At 31.8% G+C, this 27,933-nt stretch overlaps 1 protein-coding gene across 4 annotated transcripts; it reads right to left on the bottom strand.

Annotated features, from left to right (window-relative positions):
* On the bottom strand, nt 1-27,933 carry LOC148600016 (uncharacterized). Of its 4 annotated transcripts, XM_088557658.1 has the most exons (23): nt 27,689-27,929; nt 27,134-27,198; nt 21,618-21,745; nt 21,041-21,130; nt 18,211-18,354; nt 17,350-17,459; nt 16,691-16,791; nt 14,594-14,688; nt 14,156-14,268; nt 12,750-12,874; nt 11,577-11,663; nt 10,681-10,853; nt 9,851-9,946; nt 8,955-9,083; nt 7,903-8,049; nt 7,419-7,509; nt 6,916-7,013; nt 5,871-6,021; nt 4,935-5,084; nt 4,531-4,737; nt 3,453-3,665; nt 682-795; nt 1-176 (listed from the first exon to the last, which is right to left on the bottom strand). In XM_088557658.1, exons 1-23 carry the CDS (start codon nt 27,811-27,813, stop codon nt 55-57), a joined length of 2,874 nt encoding a protein of 957 aa, XP_088413784.1. In that variant the 5' UTR covers nt 27,814-27,929; the 3' UTR covers nt 1-54. The 4 variants fall into 4 exon arrangements, with proteins under 4 accessions (XP_088413784.1, XP_088413787.1, XP_088413786.1 ...); XM_088557659.1 differs by lacking the exons at nt 1-176; nt 682-795; nt 3,453-3,665 and adding an exon at nt 3,677-3,882 and having other exon boundaries at nt 27,689-27,933; XM_088557661.1 differs by lacking the exons at nt 21,618-21,745; nt 27,134-27,198; nt 27,689-27,929 and having other exon boundaries at nt 18,211-18,286.

Genomic DNA, 27,933 nt, shown 5'->3' with positions numbered 1-27,933 from the left:
CACAACACAACACATTTATTTATATTTGATATTTATAACATAACTCTTTAACACTCATGGGTACGATTTTGATAAGGTTTCCGGTCTAAAAAACGCTGTCACTTTATATCTTGGATCGCTTCCACAGTGTCTCCAAAAATGTTCAGCACGTTGTAGACAGCTTATTTTCGAAATATCTTCATATGAAACAGACAAAAAAAAAAAATGTTAGGCTGTTGTTTTGTGTTGCAAAGTTATAAGGCAACTAGAAACTATTGCATGAAACAACCGATGTGCGACGTTGTAGTTTTATTGAAATACCGATACAAAATTGTCAAGTCTATTGGACAAGTACTCAATCATTATTTTGATTTTTTTCTACCTTTATATCAGTAGCAAGAGACACCAACTGAATTATGTACTGTAAAAAAATTTGCAGTGGCCTGAAAATCACGATAAAAGTACCCGAGAATTTGATTTTTAACATTATGTAACACTAATCATTTGTTAAAACCGCGAAAATTGATACCTTAAACAGCAAAAATTAGCAACCGCGAAAATTAATACCTTAAACAGCGAAAATTAGCAACCGCGAAAATTAGCAACCGCGAAAATTAGCAACCGCGAAAATTAATAAGTTAACAATATAAGGTACCGACAAAACCATTTCGTACGCCTCTTTAAATGTGTATGTACATGTACCTGTAGCAAAATTAGTAGCACCTTCCCCGTCGTAAAACATGTGATTTAAACTGGGATCTGATGGGCATTTTTCGGGTCTTATATAGCAACCAATGCCTGCTGTTACTTTTTCACCTGTTAAAAGAAAAAAAAAACAAGAAACACAATTAATATTAAGCAAGAGAAGAATAATAGGATACATTTACTGTGAAAGTACTTTAATTCGTGAATACCAATTTTCGAGGATTAGGGAAGAAAACAAATGTTCGGGGATTCTTGAATTTGTGGTTTTGAGGTGTTCAGTATACACTTCAATGAAAATCTCCTCTTCGTTGGGAACCAAATTTCGTGGCTTGACCTACCATCAAAAACCACGAAAATTGGTACCCCACGAACTTTTGCAGTACTTCACAAGAAATATAATTATGCATATTGGAAATTGATGCTTTATCTCTCAAGTTTCTTCAGAATCCACCGAGAAGTGTTTGGCTAAAACATGTATATGTATAAACATGCTAGACGGAGAGTTATAAGGAATGGACAGCTAGTACGATTCCCTAAGGTTCTGTGGTCCTTTTCACAAAAATCGTAAGAGTAAAATTAGTCGTAAGTTATGACGTCATAGTAAATAAAAGTATTGTGACGTCTTAACTTACGACTAATTTTACACTTACGATTTTTTGTGAAAAGGATCACTGATTAACATAAAATCCTATTTTTTCAAAATAATACATTTAAAAGAAAGGAACATGCAAAGTTTTCACGGGCTATTTCCAGAATCCGTGTTGCTTTTGGGAAAGTCTCTCCGTGAATTTAAAGATGGAGTTTATTTAATGTTTAACGGTAAAATTTCAAAAGCACATTTATTTAAAAAAAAAAAAATATTCGACTGCTACCCCCTGCCTTCGACAAGTAAATACTAGATCCTAGTTGATTATTAAGGACATATGCAAGTTCACCTCTTGCATGGTAATATATACGAGATTTCATCCAGATACATGTAGTTATCATTCCCCATATAAAATCCTTATTTCCCATACAATCCCAAACAAATTTTTACTTTTATATGATAAAGCAACATTCCAAATAAGATTCAGACACTGGATTTGGTAGAAGTGATGTATGACCCTGGAAATATCCGACGCTTTGCCACACTTTATGTATGTACAGTTCTTTCTGCATACAGAAAACCATACATCTATTTCCCATTGAAGTCAACTTATTCAAGAACAATACATTTTGCAAACCGCCATTTTCATGTACAATCGATATAATTTTTATCTCACAATTGATTACAATAACCAAATGAAAAAAATAAGTTGTACAACAATTTTGATTTAAGAAGACATTGATAGGGCTAATCATAAGGATCATTTCAGCAGTTGAAAGTTTATTTCTATCTATCATAGTTTTCAAGATATTGGCTAAAAACAACTGTAAAATATGCCCTTTTCACCTTTAATGGGCAATGGCTATTACAGGGAGTCATCTGACAAATTTTATTCCTAGAGACTTTTGTAGGCCTTATAAAAAGGTACAGTTCAGCAATTGAAAGGATTTGGCTAAACCTTACGGTTTTGGAGATATAATATGCGAAAAAATTCAGTTTGGCCATTATGTTCTGTTTTTAGTAACGACATCCGTGTATTTCGCGGATAAAATTCCCTACGTCATTTCTATGCAGGAACATTCATACCAAGTTCGGTTTCAATTGGTCAAGTAGTGTCAGAAAAGATTTTGGAAAAAAAAATAATATAAACGGCCATAAAAAAACGTCGAAAAGGGCAATAACTCTAACATTGCTTGGCCATAAAAAAACGTCGAAAAGGGCAATAACTCTAACATTGCTTGGCCATAAAAAAACGTCGAAAAGGGCAATAACTCTAACATTGCTAAAAAAATCAAGAACAAAACGATTAAAACGAAAATTTGACCACACAAAGATATTATGCTGAACACTTTTACCAAAAAATCAGGATTTAGCTAAACCTAACGGTTTTGGAGATATATATGAGAAAAAACTTCTGTCTGTCCCCTATATTCTATTTTTAGTAACAGCGGCAATGTTTCTATTTTAAGTTAAAGGGGCCAAGTTTTTCGACGGAACATCAGAATACTAAAAAATTCCCAAATTAATTATATACAGGATACCACAACGACGGAACATCAGAATACTAAAAAATTCCCAAATTAATTCTATACAGGATACCACAAGGAACACTCAATTGGTAAAGTACCTAACGCTTTGAGATATATGCAAAAAACTACCGTCGGTCTATTCTACGTTTTATTCTAGTAAAAACAGCCGTGTTTTTTCGACGGAACATCAGAATACTCTAAGGAACATTCATACCAAGTTTTGTTTCAATTGGCCAAGTGGTGTCAAAGGAGAAAATTTTTGAAAAAAAAATGTTATGGCCGCAGCTCACATGGGGCTAGGCCAGGTACGCTAAAAGACAATATCAATCAGAGATACCCAACCCCGAAAGGAAATTCTCATTCCTTATCCTCCATTTTCCGATCCTCATTGTACCAAAGAACTGAACGTTTACCAAATACGAGGTCTTAATATACGAATGAAAGTATATTTAAATTTTCGTTGTTATATCCTCAACTTTTATTATATAACTGCGTCTTAATATACACTTTAAGTGTGCGTTTTATACCATCTTCAATAGTTCTAAATTTGAGGTCTCGAATTTAACTACAACGCTTAGACTTTCAGTGTATAGATATCTAAACCGCTGCGAAGAGCAACGCTTAAATAGTATGAAAATTAAATATTTTCTAACCTGTAGGTCTGTATATGCTCGTGATAGGGTATGTTGGTGAATGACCGCACCAATCCCATATCCCCAACGCTCTTCTCAAACAATTGTGTTTATTATTCGCAGCATTGTCATGCTGTTCAGCATATTTGTCACGTGCTAAGTAACTACCATGACCATGAAGTGGACATCCGGTTCTATCTTCAAAACAACCATCTCCTCCAAGTGTTGATGCACCTGTGACGATTCTGAGTTATGTATGCATTCAATATTTGACACATGCCACATTGTTTGCATTTTCTTTTCTTCCTATCCTTCATGAAAAAACTGTAATATTCTATTATTGTTTGTGATTTTTGTTTAGTTCTAAGAATCCTTTTATACTTTTAGAAAGTGTTTTATCCATCTGCATTCTTTTCTGAATATTTCGTTACGCATTACAAAAAATAACCTCCTGGAAAACATAACATATATATTGAAAAAGACAAAAACTCAAATTTTACTTGTAAAGTAAGTGAGAATAATTTGCAAAAATAAATTGCTAATAATACAATATGTATGATATATTTTGAAAAGAGCAAGTAACGCTATCAAAGTATAAATCCGTATGATACATGACATCAAATTGATCAAATGTCAAGGCAAGCAATGGTTATGTACCATATCCAACAGTAACGTTTTAACGACACTGGACACTACAGACAAAAGTCAGAAATGGCAAAATTCTTGCAGTGTCGGTAAAGAAGTGCATGCATTTACGCGGCGTTATCCGATTATCGAAGATATTCCAGTGTGCTGTGGATTTTAAGACAAAACAAAAACCAACACGTGCTGCTGTGTATAGCTCACATAGTACATATACAATAGCGACTTGAGATAAGACTAAAACGAAAAGTGTCAGATGAAATATTGATTTATAAATCAGTACGAATAGTCATAAGTAATCTTTCAATTAAACAGCCCCTCAAAAATTTATAACTTATCAGCACATTTAGTTAATAGAGAGTACCTATACATCAGGTGTGAGTTGTGATTTTGAACCTCGATTTTGATCTTTAACTTTATAATGGTGATTTGTGTTCATACTTAATCAATGAACTACCTGATGGACCATAAATTACGGCAAATGACGATTGCTTGCCGCATCTTTTTACCAATTCTGGAACTCTGTTCAAACAAGCTTGTTCGCTCTCATCGGAATGATCAAGCCTTTCTTCAGAAACGTTTCTGTAAAACTGATTGTTTGCTGAACGATGTTTTCTTTCTAAACTTGGTTCGTTTGGGCAGGAATCTATTGCAAACAAACAGCCTAAAGAAAAAAACCCATTTGAAATTAGTTAATAAAGTAAAAACAAACACGAAGAAACTAGAAAGGATACTTACGAATCTTTACTTCACACTTCTTTTCACATACACAGGTTGAATAACATGGATTTAACTTGTTTGCTACTAACAAATTGCCCTAAAAGTGCACGACGGAACGAAAGTGAAACAATGTATACGTGCCTGTTTTAAACGTAATATTAAACATGGTATTTGGAGCGGAACCATCGGGTAGGAAAGTCGGAGATGGTGGGGAACGAGGAGGGTTTAGGACACACGCTTTCGGTGATGGTGGCTGCCCCTTCAAATAGCCTAGGTCTGGTAAAGTAATGTCTGAAATAAGAATATGCATATCTCCACTAGTACATTAGGTACCTAAACTGAAGAACATTATAGTGAAAAAAAAATGTTTAAAAAATGGTAGTGGTAATTAAAACTTAATGTAAATGTTATAAATACCAATAATTTACATTGAAGTTTTGCTGTACACGTGTTTCATCTCTTATCAGCAGCAATAGAATCAAATTTACCGATGATCTAAATCCAAAACATTATTATACCAAAGAAGTACTCAAAACCAAAACTATCGAAATAGGAAGCCAAATCCTTCAACGAGAAGTACAATGTGCAATACAAAAATGACGACTCAGCGTTTAAAAAATTGAAATATGTAATTTTGATGAATAAAATCGGATATGATTTGAGGTCAGTCTACTAGTTTGGTGAATACCATCGCTCTGTAACCTTTGGTTCACCAGCAGCAGTAACATCTCGACAAAGTGCTTACCAAATGCACCAATGTAAAAAAAATGCTTTTGAATATAATTTATTTCAACCAGTAAGGAAACGCTTTGATTTTATGATAAATATAAATATTTCTTCTACGTCGGCTATATTCAAGTGAAAAACTTCATTGCAATTATAAAAAGGACTCAAAAAATGTAATAATTTAACATTATAGATGCTATGAAGAAACAATACTACTTTTAGCATGAACTCCACTTAAAAAAGTGAAACATTTTTTAATACAATCAAACTAAACTCCTTCATATGTTTATTTAAAATGTGTTACATATACTTTACTTTTTAATGATAAGGCATGACCGTACACGTACGTACTTCGTTTCTGAGGTCCAACTGTGTATCTTGGTCCTACATCACTTGACAAAACTGGTGATTTAAAGTGTGATTGGTTCACAAATGCGTTCAGGAAACACCTAGGTCTAAAGTCTCCATATCTAGGTGCATAAAAATTTAAGTCCTCCATCACCTTAAAAAAAAGTTTCACACTTTAAGATAGTTGCCTTTGTAAATTAAAGTCAATTCGAACTAAGAATGTTTCTTATTTGTAAACAGATTATACGAAATAACCTGGTTTGGGCTATTTTCCATTTTTTTGTAAGCAGTTTGGCGTTTCATAAGTGTAAATTGCCGCATACTTCTATGTGCTATATACCACAACGAATGTGGATTTCACTACATCGTGTAGAAAAAATACTCCCCTCCCCCCCCCAAAAAAAAGAAAAAACTCACAAAAATAACAATGAAAAAAAAAACAACAAAAAACAAAAAACAAAACAAACAAAAAAAAAAAAAAAAAGCAAAACAAACCAAATCAAAAATAATAAAAAAACAAAACTGAAAAAGCAAATCAAAAACAAAAACTTACAGATAAACGTTTTTTTTTACTTTTAGAAAAAAAACTTAAGTCACAAATAGAACTTGACAGAACTATATTTTTAGAAACAATTTTCGATAGGAACAATTATATCATAACTGATTTTTGGGACGGGTAGAACGACAGGTAAAAATCCGCGATGAAAAAAAAAAAAAAAAAAAAAAAAAAAACAACAAAAACAACAAAAAATCCAACACTGTATGGAAAAAATAGGCTTCCCCTCCCGCCGTCAAAGCGACCTTGTCAAAAGCTCAAATTCCGAAATGTCGTCGATCTCATGGAAAATTAAAGACAAGCAAGCCTGAAATTTCAACACAGTATTAATAATAAATATTACACTCACATCAAGATATGGATTCTGTACTTATATATGCATAAATAAGTTTTCGTGACCAAAAAGTTCAAATAAAACTTAAAAGTCCTTCACCATGCCACATCAAAAGTCGAATACATAATCTTTATGAGACTAACACACAATACACTCACAAAATAATTTTTGGTTACATTGAACCAACTTTCACGGAAATTGCCGATGATGTGACGTCTGTTCATAGATTGAAATATATTTTCCGAAATCAAGTTTCCTAAAAAAAAACGAAACAAAATTAATTTACATCGTATTTACATAAATTCAAAATGTGTTAATGTGAATAAGAACCTTAACTGATATTAACATCTATTGTGTCAGTGTGTCACAATGTGTCACCTCCATGTAAATATGATACAAAATCAATTAAGAAAAAATAAATTGTCGGTTGCATCATTATAAAATGATTTTGTATAGATGTATATACTTTGGAAGGAACTCAGTTAAAATACAGTGAAACCCGGTAATACCAAACATCTAAATCCTAAAAGGATTTGATTTATACAAGTTTCACTGTATATCGTCTTTTATAAAAAAAAGCCTGCATAGTATTATTTGTCATTCATTCATTACGTCATACTCACAAAAAAACCGTTTCTCATATAAATGGCTGTTAACCTACCTTCAGGTGCTCCAGGATTTGTAGTTCCGTCAGTCAAGATAGCAAGCTTAGGATACCGGGCTCTCCACAGGGAATTTGTATATGGAACTTGCTAAAAGTAAAAAAAAGTCACATGCTTATCCCATACTAATGTAAGAAAACCACAATAAGACTCAACTCGATAAAATTTAATTATTGATTCGATTTTCCCTTTTATACATTTTATAATTATTGATTCTTTTTTTTGGACTATTCTTTCGACCTTCATGACGTAACCAATTTTGTAAATTACGGGATTTTGTCATTTTAGTTTTATGGCGTTATAACTGATGTTTTGCAGTACAACAAATGTTTTTGTTCTTCTCATTAATAGATGAAATATGAGAAAGAATAAAAATGAATAATAATAGATCGAACAAAACGATGAAAAGCAAATAATAATTAATATAAGTTTAACTAAATATGTATTGAGCAAAAATACTCATAGGTTATTTAATGAACGTACATGTAGTTTATCGAGCATATATTTAGTATGCCCATTGGTCGTGAGTCCCCTGGCGTCAAAGTGCATTGAATTGAGGGACGTATTAAACATAATATTCTGTCTGATTACATTATCCCTACCGCCTCCTATGTTGCAATGAACGTAATTCTGAAAAATAGATTACACACTAGGCTTATGATTTAACATTACTACCTAGATAGCAGTGTTTTATCGAATGTTCCCAGTGAAATAAATTTCGATAATTCACACCGTGAAAAAAATTCGGTAATTTCAATCTCGGACTTTGTTCCGCCAAAATGTCACAACTTTGAAATCCATCCGCTGTTCACAAAATTTGAAATTTGACATTTATGTTGAAAATAGCAACGAATAATCGAGGAAATCTATATAATAAATAGGATAATCAATTGGTTATCGTGAATATCTCATGCCTAGAACGCAGTAATATTTAACTCGTGCGCGGAACAGGTTCCGCAGACTCGTTTAATCTGCGTTTTTCGGCACTTTTGTTCATAGTTTGGTTATTCACTCCCTCCAATTAATTATCCTATTGATAATACCTCTTTCATTCAAATGTAACTATGGCTTCATTTTTTTTACATTATGTTGTTTTAACTTATGCATATATCATGTTCATAATATAGCAATGCACAAAATCGTACAAAAGTGGTCAATAATTCGTATTTTTTTCTGCACACTAATATATCTGTTTATTTTATCTTTAAAGTAGTATGATGAAAAGCTTCAAATACTTTGCAATCAATGCCTTGATACGAAAGAGTACTATTTTTTTTTATATATTAGAAGAAGACACAAATATGATTGATGTTGCTAGTTTGGGTTACTAGGGTAAACTAAAGACATAAGTATCAGTTAAAAAAAACGGCGTTCTCGATCCCTCGGGATGTTCGTTCTATATTATCAATGTTATGCGAAAGTTTAAATAGCTTTAAAAATATTTTGTTTACATTGGTTTAGGATATAAATTTTTTCATAAGTTCGAGTTCTTTTTATATTTGGTTCTCGTTTCTTTATTATTTTATTCATCTTACATCTACAAAAACATTGTGTGATACGTTGACCCCGGAGAGTTCATCGTCCAACATAACACCCCTGACGTCGGCACCTGGACATAAACGCATGGTATTCCGGATATGGTTGAACCGAATTTGGTTTCCTCTCTAAGGAATACAATTTGAATTAGCAGTGAATAAGCCGAGATATATAGGGTATTTCCTGATCTTTTAAACCTCAGTGTTTCTGTTTTTTTTTATTTGATTTCATAGATTTGTTTACTTATTAATTATTTCTTTAAATTATTTTCCTGCGTCGAACGTTCAAAGTTATAATTAAAAATTAAAAAAATAAATAAAAACAAAATGAATTAAAAAAACAAAACAACACAAAAACAAAAACCATTAAACAAAACAAAACAAAACAAAACCCGAAACAAAACAAAAACACTTCATGCTTCTATGCATATATTATCTGTCAGTTCACGTTAATCCGAGATTTATAACGTTTAATGTCTCAATTAGTTGTTGATAACAAGACATCTGCAGTGTTCATGAATTTTGCTATAAAAATTTAAAACAGCAGTATTCGTTTGTGAACACTAGGATAACGACACAATTTGATATTAGTCCTTTTCACGTTATGCTTTTTTTTTGGTTCTCATATAAAAAGGGGAAGGCCATGACACTGTAGACTAAAACAACCTTAACCTTTGTAAACTCCCGAATGAAAAGGAAGACTATAAATATTATATTCACACCAAGTAATTACCCAAGATCAAATCGCTTTATTTCTAAACACAGACTATATGATTACTATGCTTAAATGGTAATAAACCAGTCTGGTGTTTCAGTTACGTTTTTGATAAGAAATCTCTTAGGCGAACTTATAAATGGAAGAAAGATTGGTATAATGTAAAATAAATCAATTTTACCGATGAATAACTTCGCCCAGATTGGAACGCACCACAGTCGCTCGCTTCTGAACACGTGTGTGATAAATGGTTGTACTCCATAATATGGTCGTTTCCCTTGATAAAATAGGACGATAAGTTAATTAAAGAGAATTGATTTACGAATGAGTCTCTATTAAGTATTACTCCAGTTAAGAGTTATGCAAAATGCGATTCATTGTTGGAAAGCCTACATATTTTTGTTTTTGACGTTTTGTTTAAAATACACAACTAAACAGAAATTAACAGGTGGCTTTTCATATAACAATTGTTCATGGGAGATTTAAAATCTATAGAATGCATTGTAGAAATCAAAATTGAGGAAATAACTGACACTAAAGTACAGTAGAAACTGTTGAATTTTCAATGTGGATTATCTCCTATGAGCAGACAGATTGGAATAAATAATTGCAAATTTCATAATATAGACTCATAAAAAAAACTTAAGTACAAAAATAAAAAATATGTAGCCTTCCTTGGGTGTATCACATTTTTCAGATTCTGCATGATTCTTACAACGACAGCTACTTAAACTTTTAAACTTTTAACCATATGATGCAAATCGAAATTAGAAGTTTCCCAACAAACACTTTAAAAATATATGTAATAACATCTAAATAGGTATTTGTGGTTATGAATATGGTTGTCTGGTATTGAACAATGCAAAAGGCTGTCTTTGATACTGTAAAATGTATTTTTATTACAAAAACATAACATTGTGTTCTTTTTGACTGACATTGATTTTTATTTATTATTCCCTGATATTAACCAGATCAATTTTCATATTTTTTTTTCTTATTATGCATACGTACAGACCATCGTATTCCAGTATACGAGGTTTTGAACAATATGTTATGGTGAACACGACAACCGACGCCATCAATACTTATCCCTTTACTGCTGACGTAGGCAGATCGTCCGATGTTTGATATCAAGTTGTCAGCTATCACATTTCCTGAGGGTGTCAACGTCGGTATGTTCCCTCCTGTTTGATAACAACATTTTAGAAAAATACCTTTCAAAATTTAATGAAAAGAGAAAACACAAACGAATACATTTATAAAAGGCAGAACTGTCTAAGGTTTCATCAGGAGAAAACTTTAAAAATAGAAATTGCGTTACCAAACGAAGTTAAACACACACACAGTGCAAAAAAACAAAAAAAAAAAAAAAAAAAAAAAAAAAAAAAAAAAAAAAAAAAACAGAATATAGGGAATCAACTCTTATGCTAAAAAAGATACATCAAGTTGTGAATTTCAGGTAGTTGCACAAAGAGCAGTTAGAAGATTTATTTGAAATTACATGAATTACCGAACACCGATACGTAATTGTGTGTATTGTCTTGCTTTGTCTACCTTCACCGCTAATGAGCAAAAACAAAGGGTGAAAAGTATAAGTTACCATGCTTAAGAGATTGTAAAAAATAAAATAAGACAAGCCTGTTTATCTTGAGGAAACTGAAAGAATGTCTGCGAGCGGATGGAACGAAAAACGGACTGACGGAAGAACAAATTGAAAAAAGTAAATTAGGTCAGAGTATTCGTTTTTTTAACGTTGATCAAAGTTTGAAAATAGAGGCAAAATAAACAACCATAAAAACGCAAATGATCGAATATAACATGAATGTAACCGTTTTTGTTTTGTGGTTGCTATGTTTAAATTTTATTACAAGTTTGAATTTGTGCTCTTTTAAGCAAGTTAAATTTACCTTTTAGATAAATCCCTCCATCGGTATTTCTGATATCGTTTCTTGTCAGATTCAAATTGGTTCCACTAAATAACATGCCGTACTTTCCTGAAAATATTGGCTGCCGTAATCAAGGGAACCAAGATTATAGCGGAAATCAAAGAAATGTAATCCAAGGACAAAGACCAGACATGGAAAACAGACAAACAGAACAAAAAAAAAAAAAAAACAAAAAAAAAACAAAAACAAAAAAACAAAAAAGCCAAAAAAAAAAACCAAAAAAAAAAAAAAAACAAGCAAAGTAACAAAGTAAATTAGTAATTCGGACTCCACTACAAACTGGGAGCATGGACAAGGTGTACCGGTAGGGTAAGCGTCCTCTGCTTTTCTAGAAATTCCCGCCGAGTTGCTCATAAAAAGTCAGGTCCGGGGTGGACAAAAGAGGAAAAGAAAACTATGACAGGTTGAACAAATCAGTTTTCATTGTGCAGATGCAAACGCCGTAAAAAAATTAAAAATGTCTATTACTGATGTTGAACGAATACTGAAAATGTTACAATTCCTAGTAAGAATCAGACACAAAGCAAGAAAATATGCCATATGCATGTCAAAACCAACCAGTCTGACAATGCAGCTTTACTTAAGGTATTCTTCCTTAATTCAAGCTACCACTTGTGTCATAAATGTAATTCTGGGTGTTCAGTGGGAATTATTTTATCATTATTTAATTTCATTTGTTATAAGCATTTTGTATGTTTATTTCTTCCCGGCAAAACCGATTTATTTCATCAGCTAACTTGGTACAATCACTTAGATTTGTCCACAGTCCGTAATACAAATAATTCTCAACTAAAAGTAGGCATGGAAGAAGGAATAAACACTTATTCTGACAAAAAAGATTAGAAATTGAATTAACTAAAATTAAATTTCAAGTTTATGGTAAAATGTCATTTTGGAATGTTACAAGAATATCGGGATTTTTCACTGAGTTATCTGCCCTTAAAAGTTTAACGTGCAATTCTATGATATAATATATAATTTCGACAGATTGATATGGAAAATATCGTCTTTATTTCTTGATTCAGGTGACCCAAAACAATGCAATTACACAATCAAAGCGTCAAGTTATTTCATAATATGTTTCACGAACTGTTTAACTATTAAAAAGACTTTTTCTAAATACGTGTAATTTACCTGTATTTCTAACCTGCACCCTATTCATTTTGATATTGACTACATTATAGCCAATTAAACCATGCTGTCTACAACCTTCTATTGTAACATCTTTGATCAAAACATTTTTCGTACCTCCTCCAAGTCTGTTTAAAATACATAATAAAAACTTGGTTAATGCCATGGCATTTTGTAAACTAATGCATTAGAATAATGTGAGAAAGTGTACAAATTAATATGCCTTATACCATCATACATGCAAACTCATTTTGTCTAGGTGTGAATGAAGGATAATATTAAAATTATAGAATTGATAAAATTTAGGTAATAGTCGAAGGAATATTTAAAGAAAAGTATAACAAAATATCGATTTTCGGGAAAATATTGGAAAATTCGAAACCACCGCAATAAACCCGACTTTGTACAAGCATGTTCGATAGAAATGATGGATTAAACCAGGTTTTGAAGCCCTCTCTAACTCCTGCTTCCATAAGGTTTCATTATTTGCGGTATATTCCAACGCATATAGCCAGGGTAAAATTGTAATCGATCAACTCGGTAGAATCAGTAAAAAAGTACAGAAGATTAAAACATACCAAATTCAAAACAAAGTTGAATATCACTTAAGTACCATTCTGTAAAAGAATCAGGCAATAGGTGGCACATCATTTTTCTTATAGGCCTTTTATGCCTTAAATACATTCAATGCACCCTAGAAAGCTCGGAAGCATCTATGACATAGATATTTGTTGATTACTTACATAGAAAAAGTACTGGGAAATTTTCTCGCCATTTTCCATAGTGCATTCCAACTAAATTTGACTTATCAATATCTTAAAAAGGCAAATTTCATAAGCACTTTGATTGTTTTTTTCTGAAGGTTATGATGTAATGACTTGGAAAAGGCCATAAAATCACTGCGTTTTTTTTTCTTCATGAACCACACCGTACACATATTTTGCCTGACTCTGTAACAGAGAAGTACGTAATAACATCAGAATCATGCATCAAGATGTAACTATGTTTTACAATCGCAATTCGATTATCATCACAAGATTGTTGTTTGTACATTGGTGTGGAAGATTACGTGAATACGACGTTTTTTTCAAATATCTTTGTGATCAAATTACTTTTGCATCATCATCATTGGTTTTGCTTATCGAATCAAAAATAATGTCATAGTACGTTTTGTTCAACATTATGAACTTATTTTAAGTATTGATAAACACTTGCCGATTATTGTAATTTATACCCAGTGTTAAGTCTCGGTGTTCATAATTTTAATTTGTCTCATGAACTCTGCCTTAGACCTATGTTTCACAACATTTAGTTGTAAAGTTGGTGCCTTGTCAATCTCTAAGCGTTCCAATCAATCAAATGCTTACTGAATTTCAATCTGTCCACGCGTGAACTATAGAAATACTCACTCAACACAATTATTAACAACCGATGCGTAAACGTCATCATTGTTTGTGTATGGCTGGTCTTTGATTGGCCACAAGTACAATGTGCCAGTCTCCTGGTCTACAAAGTATTCCCCCTAAAGATTTCAGAAACATTGTAACATTGTGATATTCGGTTGTAGGATTTGTCTAATTCACATAAGAAAAACGTGTCTTATACTAAGATCATAGTTGAGTTAACTTATTCGGACCATAGCGTTAACGACGTCCTCTATATGTACATCCAGATGCTCTGAAAAGTTGTCCAATAAGTTTTATAAGGTGAAAAACGAAACATTAGGTTTATCTTGCATAAGAAAACACGTGGCTTTGAAAAATGTAGCTTTTTTTTGCTAAATGTTACTGTGACAATTTATCCGCTAATATTAATTTTGTTGAAGATGACCACTATAACAAACTTACCGGCTGATCTAATTCGCTAAAAACATTGAAAAACCGGAAATATCCGCCTTGGTCTTTAAATCCAGCAGCTGTTGGATCAGACAAATTATAGTGGCCTATAAATAGATAAGTACATTTTAATATACACATTCTCTAGAATATTAATAAAAACGTAGATAGTATCTATGGCAATACAATGGTTGATTTTCTTCAATATGAAAGCTTTGTTCTGATATTCATGGAGGATTTTTGTAGCATAAAATCCTCGAAGAAAAACTAGAGACTCTAATGAGTCTGAATCGCTCATCTGACTTCATAAGCAGCATTCTACTTGTTTTGTAAAAGGACCGTTTTTTTTTCTTGGGCAAAAAATCCTACCGCTCATTCCTAAGGAACAATCTAATCAATTTTCATTGAATTCTTGAACACTTCTACTCTATGTCAATTTGTCAAACTTCTGTCTGATCCATACATTTTATTTTTAGTAACGGTGGCCATGGTTTTTGACGGATCAAATAAGGGTACGTTTTGTAAAAAAAACATGTTTATACATTCCTTATAATTTTTATTCCTGATGGATTAAAATTCAAATGATAAGAATTTGATCTTCATCAAAACGTTATTTTGTTAGGGATTATCACAATTGTGGAGTGCATACCAATCGACATTAATGACGTCACAGTACCAAATCAAGTTATACACAAAAATTGGTTTGTTTAAACCAATCAAAAAGCGTGTTCCAAATCAAATTAAATAATTCGAACATACCAGTGATCGTCGGCATATAAGCATGGCGATCGGAAAATAGATCATTTGATACAGTAAAATCAGAAACTATTGTATGCATAATGTGAATTATTACAATGTTGCCATTATGTTGTCGTACAAGCAGACAAAGCCCAATACAACATTGTTTTTTTCTGCAAAACCTTTTAGATCCAATGTTTGTTATCAGAGGTAGACGTAGAAAATAATAGCAGTGATGAGACCTGTACTGCTACCACACTCTCCAAATAAGAGATTGTGGAAAACAATAAATCTGTGCTATCCTCTTTTGGTCTCTCTACCAAGGACGATGATTCAATGTGGATCGTGAAAAATTCGATAGATCTTTTGCAGACAATACTACACGACTATTATCTAAATAAAATAGCATTAAAACTATGATTTTTCAACACTGTATAGTTCTATTCCCAATACTCAGTTAAAATCCCGACTTAAAAACATTATACATCGTTGTTTTTCCAAAAAAAAAAGATTGTACACCTGGTACAAATATATAATTCTTGGTAGAGAGTCCTCATACTTTGTAAGAAATAATTCTAAACCATCTTCCAAATATACAGAGGAAGATGTTTACAAAATGCTGGAATTTTTAATCATATTTGTCCAGTGTGGTGGACATGTTTTCAACAAGCGGTCGGCATTCCAATGGGAAAAAATTGCGCTCCTTTACTTGTTGACCTATTCCTTCACTCTTATGAGGCTGACTTTATAGCTGATCTGATCCGAAAGAACGAATATCGTTTGGTTAGATCCTTTAATCTCAGTTATCGCAATATAGATGGCGTATTATCTTTAAACAATCCTAATTTCGGGGATTTGATAAATCGCATCTACCCCAGAGAACTTGAGATAAAGGATACTACAGACACTGTGTAGTCAGCCTCATATATTGACCTACATTTAGAAATCGATAGTAAAGGAAAACTATTAACCAAACTTTACGACAAATGTGATGACTTTTCATTCAGAATTGTCAACTTTCCTTTCATCATGTGGCAACATCCCTTCAGCACCTGCGTATGGAGTGTTCATATCACAACTCATACGTTATGCCAGAGCTTGCCGAAAAGGTTTTTTGTATCGCGCTAGTCTTCTAACAGATAGGCTTCAGAAACAGGGTTATGTTGCTACAAGATTGAAGTCATCACTACAGAATTTTTATGATCGCCATCATGAATTCGTGGATTGCTACGGTGTATCCATCTGCGCATAAGTTATGTCAAAACTCTATAATACGTGTTATAACTATTTTGATTTTTTGTTCATAGTCATACATTTTTGTATGTTTGCTGTAGTAGAAACATCGCAATAATTTCTGATGAAAATACGCACCTTCTCTCATGCCAAACTGTGGTTTGATTTCCAGAGATATCGTACTATTGTAAGGATTAAAATATGTAACTTTGTGTGCAAAATCAGCCCAGCTCCAATACCTTATATATAAGCAGAAAAAAGATAGATATATAGTAAATTATATTTGCTCGGATCCCGAAAAAAACAATTAAATTATATCTATACTGCCAACATCCTTTTAAATGTCATTTCATCTAGAAGGTTTGACCGTATATATACACCAGTATATTCTCAAATTTCTCATTTAATTTTTCGGTATGACGTCTAAATTGTACGTGTAGTAACATAGTTTCCGAAGTTGTCAGGTTATTCATAGCATAGAAACAACCTTGACATTTCGATTCTGCTCCTACCTGTATATTTACGAATTCCAGACATTTCTTCGATTGTTTAGCATCATTCATATTTATAGATCAGATATCAAGTCACTGAAAGTTAATGATTTAAAAAAAAGAAAAGAAAAAAACGAAAAGAAAAATATCGACAGCTACACCTCGTAAGAATAGGCTGATTTAAATTTAATTTGACGAAGTAACAATTGCCCAAAGTCCTTTGTTACATTACAAATGTCTCGTTCGCTTACAAAGTCTGGAAATCAGATTTCATAACAATACACAATCCATTTATTCATTTCTTACCAAAAGCCGTGACACCATACATTTTGTTCACCAATCCAGTGTTTTGGTCGTTCCGAAATATATTTGAAGGATTTTCCACCGTCCAGTACCTTACTCACATTAAGGTACCCCTACAATGCAATTCGTAGTTAAAATATACATTTTGTACTTATTTAAATATATGTAATGGGTATATGTCACCCGTGACAGCATCCCTACAGCACCTGCGTTTGGAGTTTTCGTATCACAACACATACGTCATGCCTGAGCTTTCTGAATCTAGACTTCTTGCAAGTAAGCTTGTGTAACAGTATTATGTTGCTACAAGATTAAACTGATTACTTAAAAATTTTTACCGCCGTCGAAATGATATCACATATCCGTATGGTGCATTCGTCTGCACCATGAGATCCCATTTTTTTTCACCGTGTCATAGTTTTTCCTTCCTCTTTCATCTTTCCTGGAGTTTATGAGCTTTTCGATTGATTTTCTTCTAGGATAACAATGGGGGCTTACCCTACCGGTGCACATAGTTCTTGCTCTAGTGTTTAGTATAGTCCGAGTTGCTCATGTATTTATTAAACTTTTTGTGTCATTTAGTTACTTCACGTTCTTTGTTGTGTGTGTCTATTTTCACGGTAAAGTGGTTGTCCTTGATTTGAATTGTTTAGATTACCGGTTGATTCCTCGTACCATTGATTTGCCTTTCCCTTTCTCCTATAAATATCCATATACATTTCCTTAAATAATCAGAACGCGATTTATTCACAAGATTGGAGTATATATTTGATATGGTGTTACCTCATATCGTAATGACCTTTTGAGCAGTTATTAGACTCAGAAATTGTAGCTTGTTAAATAAGATACTGAAATTGCGAATACCTTGTTAGGATATCTGGCCAATCTAAGAGGAGTTCCGTTTTCAAAAACTTCTAGGTTGTTTTTACCACTATTTCCCCTGAAACCGAATGTTTTTAAGTGTCCATAATCAGTAATACCTATTTCGGTGAGATTTATTTGAAGGACCTAGAACAAAGTGAAATCAAATGGCAATTAATACTTTTGTTCTTAGAAGCAGTCATTATAAATATCAGATGGGAGATGATCCATGCATGCATGATAATAAAAGCAAAATATTCATTTTCATTTCTAATTCAGGAACAGTTACGGACCACATACCCCATCCTTGTTTGTCATTCCGTTGTTTAACTTTCCAGACAGAAGTTATATATTCTTGGTTGATTTAAGGAGGTAGATCTAGGGTAAGGGACACAACTCTTACGCATCATTGGAATGTTTGTATTCACCATTTTACATCAATCTAATGTAAGCACCAAAGTAACTTGGACTGATTCTATTCTGTTTCAAAGGAAAGATTGAAAGGCTTTGGTGAAAATGAATATAATACAAAAATAACGCTGATTTCAAGAATTATGTCCCTTACCCCAAGCACACCTCCTTAAGAGGGAGGTTTATTATATAATTTTCTCCAAAATACAAACGTTTTAACAGAATAGACTACATTTATGTTAAAATATGTTTTTTTTTATTTTGCTCTTTGTAACACCTCTAATACTGACAACGCATGAAATTGGTATTGCGTGGTAATCAAATGCATTGAAAACCGACAACAACTGATTCAGTACCGTAGGTTCCGTCTGCTAAAAAGATTTTAAAAACTCCAGACGAATTACATCATTTCATGTAATATCGCATCATTAGACTACATTATGGGTATCATTTATATTAACTGAAACCAAAGTCAATTTCGTTAAATAGACAACACTTGATAATAATGCCAAGTCATTAATAGTAACTCGCCAATAAAAAATATACAAATAAATTCATTTAAATATCGTGGAAAACAAACCCTTCGGGTAAAATACAGTGAAAACTGTCAAAACGGAACCATTTTTGGACTATAAAATGGATTTAGTTTAGAAAGGTGCCCAGTTTAGCAATTTTCAAAATACATTTAAATTCATATAACTGGATTGAAAAGGGTATCTGGTTTAGACAGTTTTTCGGATTATCCAGAGTTCTATTTTTTTTTAAAGATTTCACTGTACTTAGCGTGAGAATAATGTCTGTTATTTTTGATTTAGAAACCTCAGTATTGTGATTGTCTAATCGAACCATGTAAGTATTAATAAAATCTGTTTACTGACGCACTTTGTCACCCAAGTTCCTTTGCTTCAGTTTAATTGTATTTTGAAATTTTGTAAACAAAATAACATCTGTAAAACATGAACCAAATGTCAGCTTCCAAAAGGGAATTAATTTAGACAGATTAAACAGTATTAATACATATGTCAGTATTGTACTCAATGAATAATAATAATAAAAAACTCTTGTGTAAAGTTTCAAATAGCTACCACCAATACTTTCAAAATTGTAGCAGAACATTATCGTCTCATGTTTTAGAAAACCCATTATACCGCCTGTGGTGTAGAAACAGAATGTTTGAATTAAACCGTCAATATAGATTCAATTTTCAGTGTTATCAATAATGTATTCTTATTATTTATTTAAGTTACAAAACAGGGTTAATTTGGATTGTTTTAAAAACAAAAAGTAACGATCTGAGGAAAAAATAAAATTATATGATATTAGACAATTCCTTTGTAAGTATAGTATACCGGAGATGCACATGAGGGAAAGTCTTGTACAAAATAACAGCGGAAACACCAAAAGCAAACTACACGATGGACAAACCGTACATCACAAAACAACGAACAACATGACCAAATTTGTAGACGAGATTATTTCAAATTATTGTGTAATAGCAAATTCCGTACGCAACACTGGTGTCAATCTAAATAATAATAAACAAAAACAACTAGAAAACGTTCCGTACAAAATTAAGAAGTACGCCTGATACCGTATAACGGGGCAAATTTTGGCGTATTTTAGCGTACTGTCTAAAAACACCATAAACCATTCGCGAAATTTAATTCCGAGCTTAAGTACTTTGTGCAAAATAAGACACTTTTCTTTTTGCATATACCTTTTTTGCCCAGTTTAACACCTTCTTTAAAAACCACCATACGGTATTATCTGGGTCAAATTTTATCCCGTGGATAATATTTCACATCATTTTTAGGGAGGATATATTTTGAATGTTTAAAACTTACACTTATTTTTGGATAATTAGAACTGATAAGATAAATCATATGAAAACGCGCTCTTATGATAGTGCTATACCTTTTCTGTTTAACAATTACGAAAATTTGACAGATTTTATAGATGAAAGGTAATAACAAATTACCGTAATGATTATATTTGAACATCAGTGTTTGATTAAGAAATAAATCTTGCAAACTATAGTTTATCATTATTTTACCACTGGGTGGCCATTTATGTCAAATTGTTTTACCCCGAGCGATAGCGTGGGATTAAATAACAATATAAATGGCCAGCCTGTGGTAAAACATTGATAAAACAGAGTTTCCGTGATTTATTACCACTAATTTCTTCATTATTTTTATTAGACGCAGCACATGTGTTGCACGAAACGTTGTTCATATGTTTATCACTTTTGTACCATGGATATGGTCTAAAAAGCGTCGACACACGTCATATTAGAATGCTAGTTGAAAACCTATTCAAGATTCGTAACAAAACGAAGCAGGGGTTGATGAAAAATTTAGCAAAACATAAAATGTTCGTGAATATTCTATTGTAACTAAACAAATTTTAAGTGTATACTAACATGACTCCTTGAATCAGGGAACAATCTCCTGAGTACTCCACTATTGGTGACCGGCTTAAATTTATTAGCTGGAATTCTCTTTCCGCCTATCTTTAAACAAATCAAACGTACATAGCATACATACACACACATTCTAAGTTAAACCCTAATGATCCAAATTAAAACTATTAACTTAAAGAATAGGTCAAAATTTCAGAATGCAAACGAAGTATCTATAAATTATTGCAATGTCGTACTATTGCAAGAATATGAACGGTCTTGAAGTGCATCATTGAACTCTTAATATAACATGAAAATGCTGTTTAGACTAAGATGACAAAACCGGATTTTTTGTACAGTATTAATCTCAATGAAAATGGAAACCAAAACGATATTATAAATATCATACATATTATCAACCCTGGTGAATTTTTATATATATGTTGAAAAAAGGCGAACCTCTAGAAATATCCAGTGGATAACATTCAAAAACTCACAGGAAATACTACAAGAAATAACTAACTTTATCAATAACATGTCTTTTTTCATATTTACAGGTCCAGTGAAACTCAGGTGGAAGGGCATTGTTTATACTTACTATGCGGACATCCTCTCCCTGATAAGCTCGTATTGTGACGTATCGGTTGCCTTTGTTGCTTATATGTAAAGTTGACATCAATTCATATCTGCCTTGCATTAGTTCAATAAATATATCACGTGTAGCTCCTATAACATATTAAAAGCATTTTATGAACGTGATGCTTATTAGATGACTGACAGAATTGGCAGACATTTGAATCGATATATGCCGCACAGAAATAAAAAGATTATCAACTTATTCAAGTAAATATAAAAGTATCCAATTAGAACGCTATGGCCTTTCTGCCCTTTATCGATAGTGCTTAAAGGCGAAGAGGATTGAATGAGTGATAGACTTTTTTATGGTCTGGTAATATATAAAACAATACACAATGTAGTGGACGCAGACAGCTTTATCATTTTATGAAATTGTCAAGATCCTTATGTATAGGTAGCACAGGGTAAATGGTATCCCACCATTGGAATGCTTTACTAGTTATGATCCTAGAAAGAACAAGGACTTTTCTGTATCAAAAGTGTACCAAAGAGTTATTCCCTTTTATTTTGAAGATTCTAGTGCTTTCTATGTAACTTGTTTTCATTCTTACCCTGTAAGTACATTACAAAATAATAATTATATTTGTTTAGAACTTTTATGATCTGTAGTGAATGAACATAATTAAACTAAAATATGGCACGCTCCAAACACTGTCTGAGTCTTCCATGGACACTTCCTTAATACGAAATCAATAAAGGCTAAAGGTAAAACAACCTCATCATGCAATAACTGTATAAAAAATACAAAAATGGTCATCTGTTCAAAAAGGCAATCTACATATTATTCAAGGAAGTCAATATTTGAGTACTGTTTTAGTTCGTGTGTACTTTGAACCAATATATCAGTGGCCCCTTTTCATAAAAAATCTTAAATTTAAAATAAGTCGTAAGTTATGACGTCATAACTTACGACTAATTTGACAATTACGATTTTTTGTGAAAAGGGCCACTGTTTCATAGTTACACAAATGAACGTTATATTGATTAGCTTCCATAAGAGATATAATCAGAATCATTTAATTAATCAATCGTGCTGAACCTTTGTATATTTAACTTATTAAAGTTAAATTTAAGACTATATATACTTCATTTAAGGATAATTAACAACAGCTATTTAAATTGAATTGATTTTAGGCTAATTATCGCAATTATACTCCATATTAAGAAGGTAGACCTAGGGTAAGGGACATAAATCTTGAAATCAGTGATATGTTTGTATAATATTCAATTTCAACAAAGTATATCAAGCCCTCATTTGAAAGAGAGATTTTTGTTGCTTACATTAAATTGATACAAAATGCTGAGTAAAAACGTTCCAATGATTTGCAAGAGTTGTGTACGCTATGCAAGAAAGTGTGTAGTATAAGTTCACCTGCTAGCATAGGTCATGCCAAATAATTCAAGAAAGACACTGAGTAATTCCGGGTACTTTCATTATCAAAAGAGGGCTGTAATCAATCGGTTAAATGTATCATTCAATGATCAAAGTAAATATTTAAGCATTGTTCTTTAAATACTCTTATTTAAAGTATAGACGTTAAATATAAAATTGATATCTTTAATTTTCATCGAAGTTGATTTACTCCCGAAGATCAACAGCCCATGTTCATAAACCTATGTACAAAAATTATCAAAATTGCATTAAACGCGAAAATAAGATAGACTTTTAAGTTATTTTTTTTCTGGGAACAAACTTTTTTTAATTGTTTGAAAAGACAACTGGGGTTTTCGGATTTAAAAAAGGAATTGGTTTATTGCTGATTCAAGGAAGGAACAAGGGTAATGCAATATTATGTTAGAAATGGCAAATATGAAATAGGATTATCAAAGCTACCAAAAGCAAATGTTTTTTTTTTTATGTTAAAATAATTAGAAATTATTTACAAGCTATAAAACAAATACACGAAATGTCATTAAATGTGGCATTTTATTATATTCATATAGTTCATAATTAATTAATCATATTGTTCATAGTTAATTAATCATAGTTTTTTTTGCACACTGGTGGATATTGAATATAAAATAGGAAGTCTTTAATAGACTTATTAATAATACATCAATAATGGTTTAAACATAAATTACTGCAAATTTGATTTGACTTTTTTCCAGAATTTTTTCATTTTATTTTCAAATGTGGACACATATAACGTATCCTCCTTTTCATTTTCTACAATAAAACTCACTGTTATTGACAAAGACTATTAAAGTAGCACTCCAGCTAAGAATCATGCAAAATGTGATACATGGTTGGAAAGCCTATATATTCTTATTTTTGATATTTTGTTTAAAAGGCTTTAGTAAACAGAAATTAACATTTGGTTTTTCATATAACCCGTGCTCATAGGAGATAAAAATTGTATAGCATGCACTGTAGAATTCGAAAGTAAGGGAGATAACTCTGTAAATGACACTCAAATACCATAGAATCTATTGAATTTTCAATGTTGATTAACTCCTAAGAGCAGGCAGATTTGAATGAATAATTAGACTTTTCATAATATATACCCATAAAACAACTAATTCACAAAAAACAAAAATATGTAGCCTTTTTGGGGTGTATCACATTTTTCAGATTTTGCATGATTTTTACAAAGACAGCTACTTAAATACCGGTCCATATAACGTGCAGACAATGTTTCTTTTGCAGAGGTGATTTATGCGTAGAGAATGCAACCATAAGCGATGCGTTTCCGGTCTACATGTGCTATATTATTTTTACGTAACGGTTGTAATTTCTGTGTTCCGAACTGTGTTTTTGAGATCAACATACATTCATTTTCTTCTAACATCAATTTAATCAAATCAAATCAAGATCGATAAACCATGCAAAGATGTTTTTCAAACAAAATACATCTTATTTTTATAACTTAAGTGCAAAACCCGTATGACAAACTAAAACTTGTTTTGAGATCTATAATTGTTTTTAAATTATTAAAAAAGTGTAATTCGGTGGGTTTTGACACGAATGAATCCCTACCTCTTTGATTAATAAATAATGACTGCTTCTAGATAAAACACACAAATTTCAAATTGATATATAAATGAACAGTATTGTTTTAAGACATAGATTGACTGTTGAAATGCCCATATTATCAAGACAATGCATTTGGGTCCCACAGAGACTGTGAATATTTTATATGGATACTCGAACAGGAGGAAATACGACTAAAATGTAAATTTGAAGCTTTTCTCCATTGGAGAATTGTACTAAGCTTTAAAAATTAAATGTTTATGTATAGTTCATAAATGATGACCCTATTCAATGTATATGATGGAATCGTCTCTCAAAACAAACTTTAAGGTTTATACATCAGTACATTGTCGAAAACACTCTGGTCCCTGACCTGCATTGAAAATTAAGAGACGAACTCGATGATATTTGGACTCAAACATTGCACTCTGATAAAGCTGACTGCTAGTTTGACTTGCATTTTAGATATATGATATTGATGATACTAAAATATAATTGTAATTGTATGAATAACATTGTCAAAGGAACAAGTATCTAATTTCTTAGTTGATTACAATGTTAAATTTGTGTTATATTAATGTACTTTAAGATATGTAATTAGAACTGTAGATGTAATCCAGTTAATTTACATGTAATTACATGTACAAGTAAATGACCTAAATGTGTTCGTAAAAATAAAAGATGAAATTAAAAATGTACTTGAAGTAAAAGGTTTAGTTGGTAACCTAGGTAACATGGATTGTTGTATAACAAATGATTCAAATTGCTGAATATCATGGGACGGTATATGGATTATAATTGTCGTGTAACATACTTTATAAACAGAACTGGAGATGAAAGCATTAAAACTTTTGGGCGATCAACCGGCCAATATATTATTCTTTGATTAGGGACTCGAAACATCGAAGCGTTTTTTTTGTATTATAAGTTTAAAAGAACTGAGTTAAGAAAAAAGAAAAGATTTTTTTTCATGAACCACAAAGCATATCACGACGCAATATACTAGACGAGATTTGGAGGGAAAATAATATCCCAACCGGTTTATATAACATTTAAAGGAACGTTTATTCAAAAAAAAAAAATTATGAAAGGAGGATATTTATGATGAATAGGTAGCAGAAATGCGAAATATGTTTTTTGTAAAAGATAATAATTTTCATGAGTTACGATATCAAGTAGCAGCCTAGATAAAAATCATGCAAAATGTGATGTATGGTTGGATAGCCTACATATTTTCATTTTTGATATTCTGTGTAAAATGCTTTAGTTAACAGAAAAAAAAAATTTCTATTTTCAAATAACCCTTGTTTTTAAATCATATACAAATGGTACTGTATAATGAAAAATTAAAGGAGGTAACTCTGTATGTGTAAAATACAACAGAAAGCATTGGATTTTCAATATGAATTATCTCCTCAGGGCAGACAGATTGGAATTAACAATTATACACTTAATCTTATAAATATTTTTTTTATATTGCAATCTCATTATTTTTTGTGCAAGTAAAACGTATTGACTGTTTATTCATTAGCCTTTAATATGCCAATGTCATATTATAGCTTTAAGCCACACCCACTGCTTGAATGTTTCCATGTCCGACCGCCATTGATTTTGATTGAATACACAATGTGACACACATAATAAACACAGACATGTGTTGAAGCGAGGACACAGAGGGACAATGTTTTGAGTCTGAAGCAAAATAATGTTGTTACTTATTTTTATTTGTTAACCACATTACATATCTTTGTTGCAAAATGAGCCAGTTATTTGTCGCACTCCAACCGATCGCGAATAGATTTACAAATTTACACCTCTCTCTTTGTCATCTCTATTTATTTTTATTAACGCCCATTAGGGAGGCGCCACATAGGCAACACGGGGAATTCGTATTGGGAATATCATTCCCCGTTCATGATTTTTTTTAATTGCAGTATAAACAATAATATTCTCCTGATTTCACATAATAGAAATAAAAGGATTCGGCACTCTATGCGGAGCCTTGCAGTTACGCCGTTCCTACGGTTCATGCTTTTAATCCTGTTATGTGAAAACAATATAATATTATTTTCTATAAGAAACATAATAACAAAAAAAAAACAAAAAAAAATCAAAAACAAAAAAAATAAAAACAAAAAAAAACAAAAACAAAAAACAAAAACAAAAACAAAGGCAAAAAAACAAAAACGACAACCCCCCAAAACAAACAACCAAAAACAAAAACAAAACAAAAGAAAAAACAAACAAACAAACAAACAAACAAACAAAAATGTTTAGCCTTATTTAGGATCTATCAGAAATAAAATAATCTATATGATTCTTACAAACGCTGCTTCCTAAGACAAACATGTAAATACCGTTTAATGAGCATATTTATGGTATTAATCGTAAAGTCGAAACTATTCTACTTGGAATAAAACATTACCCTGACCGATTTGAATATATATGGCAGACAAAAAACACATATGAATATCACAATAGAAAAGAGACATTATTTGTTTATGTACCTGAGTGGCTGTCGATACGATTCAAAGCGTTTTGTATTGTCTTCAATGGTTTATCTGGTGTCCGTCTACAAACATCCAGTTAGAAATGCTTACAAGTTTAAACACAAAAGATTAAGTTTCATAAGGTATAAGTATTTGTATATTGATCATGTTAAATTAATCAGTTTTTTGTTTGCTGTAACTTAAGCTGGAGTTAACCTTTTGGGAAATTGAAAAGAGTTTTTGTTTGTAGAAAAAAACCCCAATATAGTCATTAAAGTGATTTCATTATGATTTATTTGTTTAATATTGATGTTATCGTTTTCGGGGTATTTCATTCATATCATAAGTAGTTTGCATATAATTTCGAAAGGTTGTAGTAAACTTGATTATTTAGACTATGTATGAGTATATGACAGTTTCGATACTAATTACCGAAAAAAATATTTTATCTATGACGAACAATGGCATATATTTGCTAAATCTCGTCGTCACATGTTTGATCAACTTGACAAATGAGATCAGTCTGTGTGTGTCGTACTTATTGCAATAACTTCAGTAACCACCAATTCTTACCCCGTATTAGCATCATTTCCATTTGGACTCACAAAGATAGATGTCGACAAAACACTGTCTAACAAAAAGCATTCGATCCGAGAAAAGAATAAAATAGCTAATATACTATAAATCTGTATATACATGCTGACGTATTATCAAAATGTTGAACGCAATGGAGATAGGTGTCGATTACATACACATATATACATTATTGTACCTTGTTGACATGTAAATGTCTATCCTTCATTTTGACACCCATTCAT

The sequence above is a fragment of the Perna viridis genome, chromosome 13 (assembly GCF_037379345.1).
Source record: "Perna viridis isolate PV_CMFRI_1.1 ecotype Kerala chromosome 13, ASM3737934v1, whole genome shotgun sequence".
NCBI lineage: Eukaryota > Metazoa > Mollusca > Bivalvia > Mytilida > Mytilidae > Perna > Perna viridis.
The sequence above is the reverse complement of the archived record's forward strand: the minus strand, read 5'-3'. Positions and strand labels throughout refer to the sequence as shown.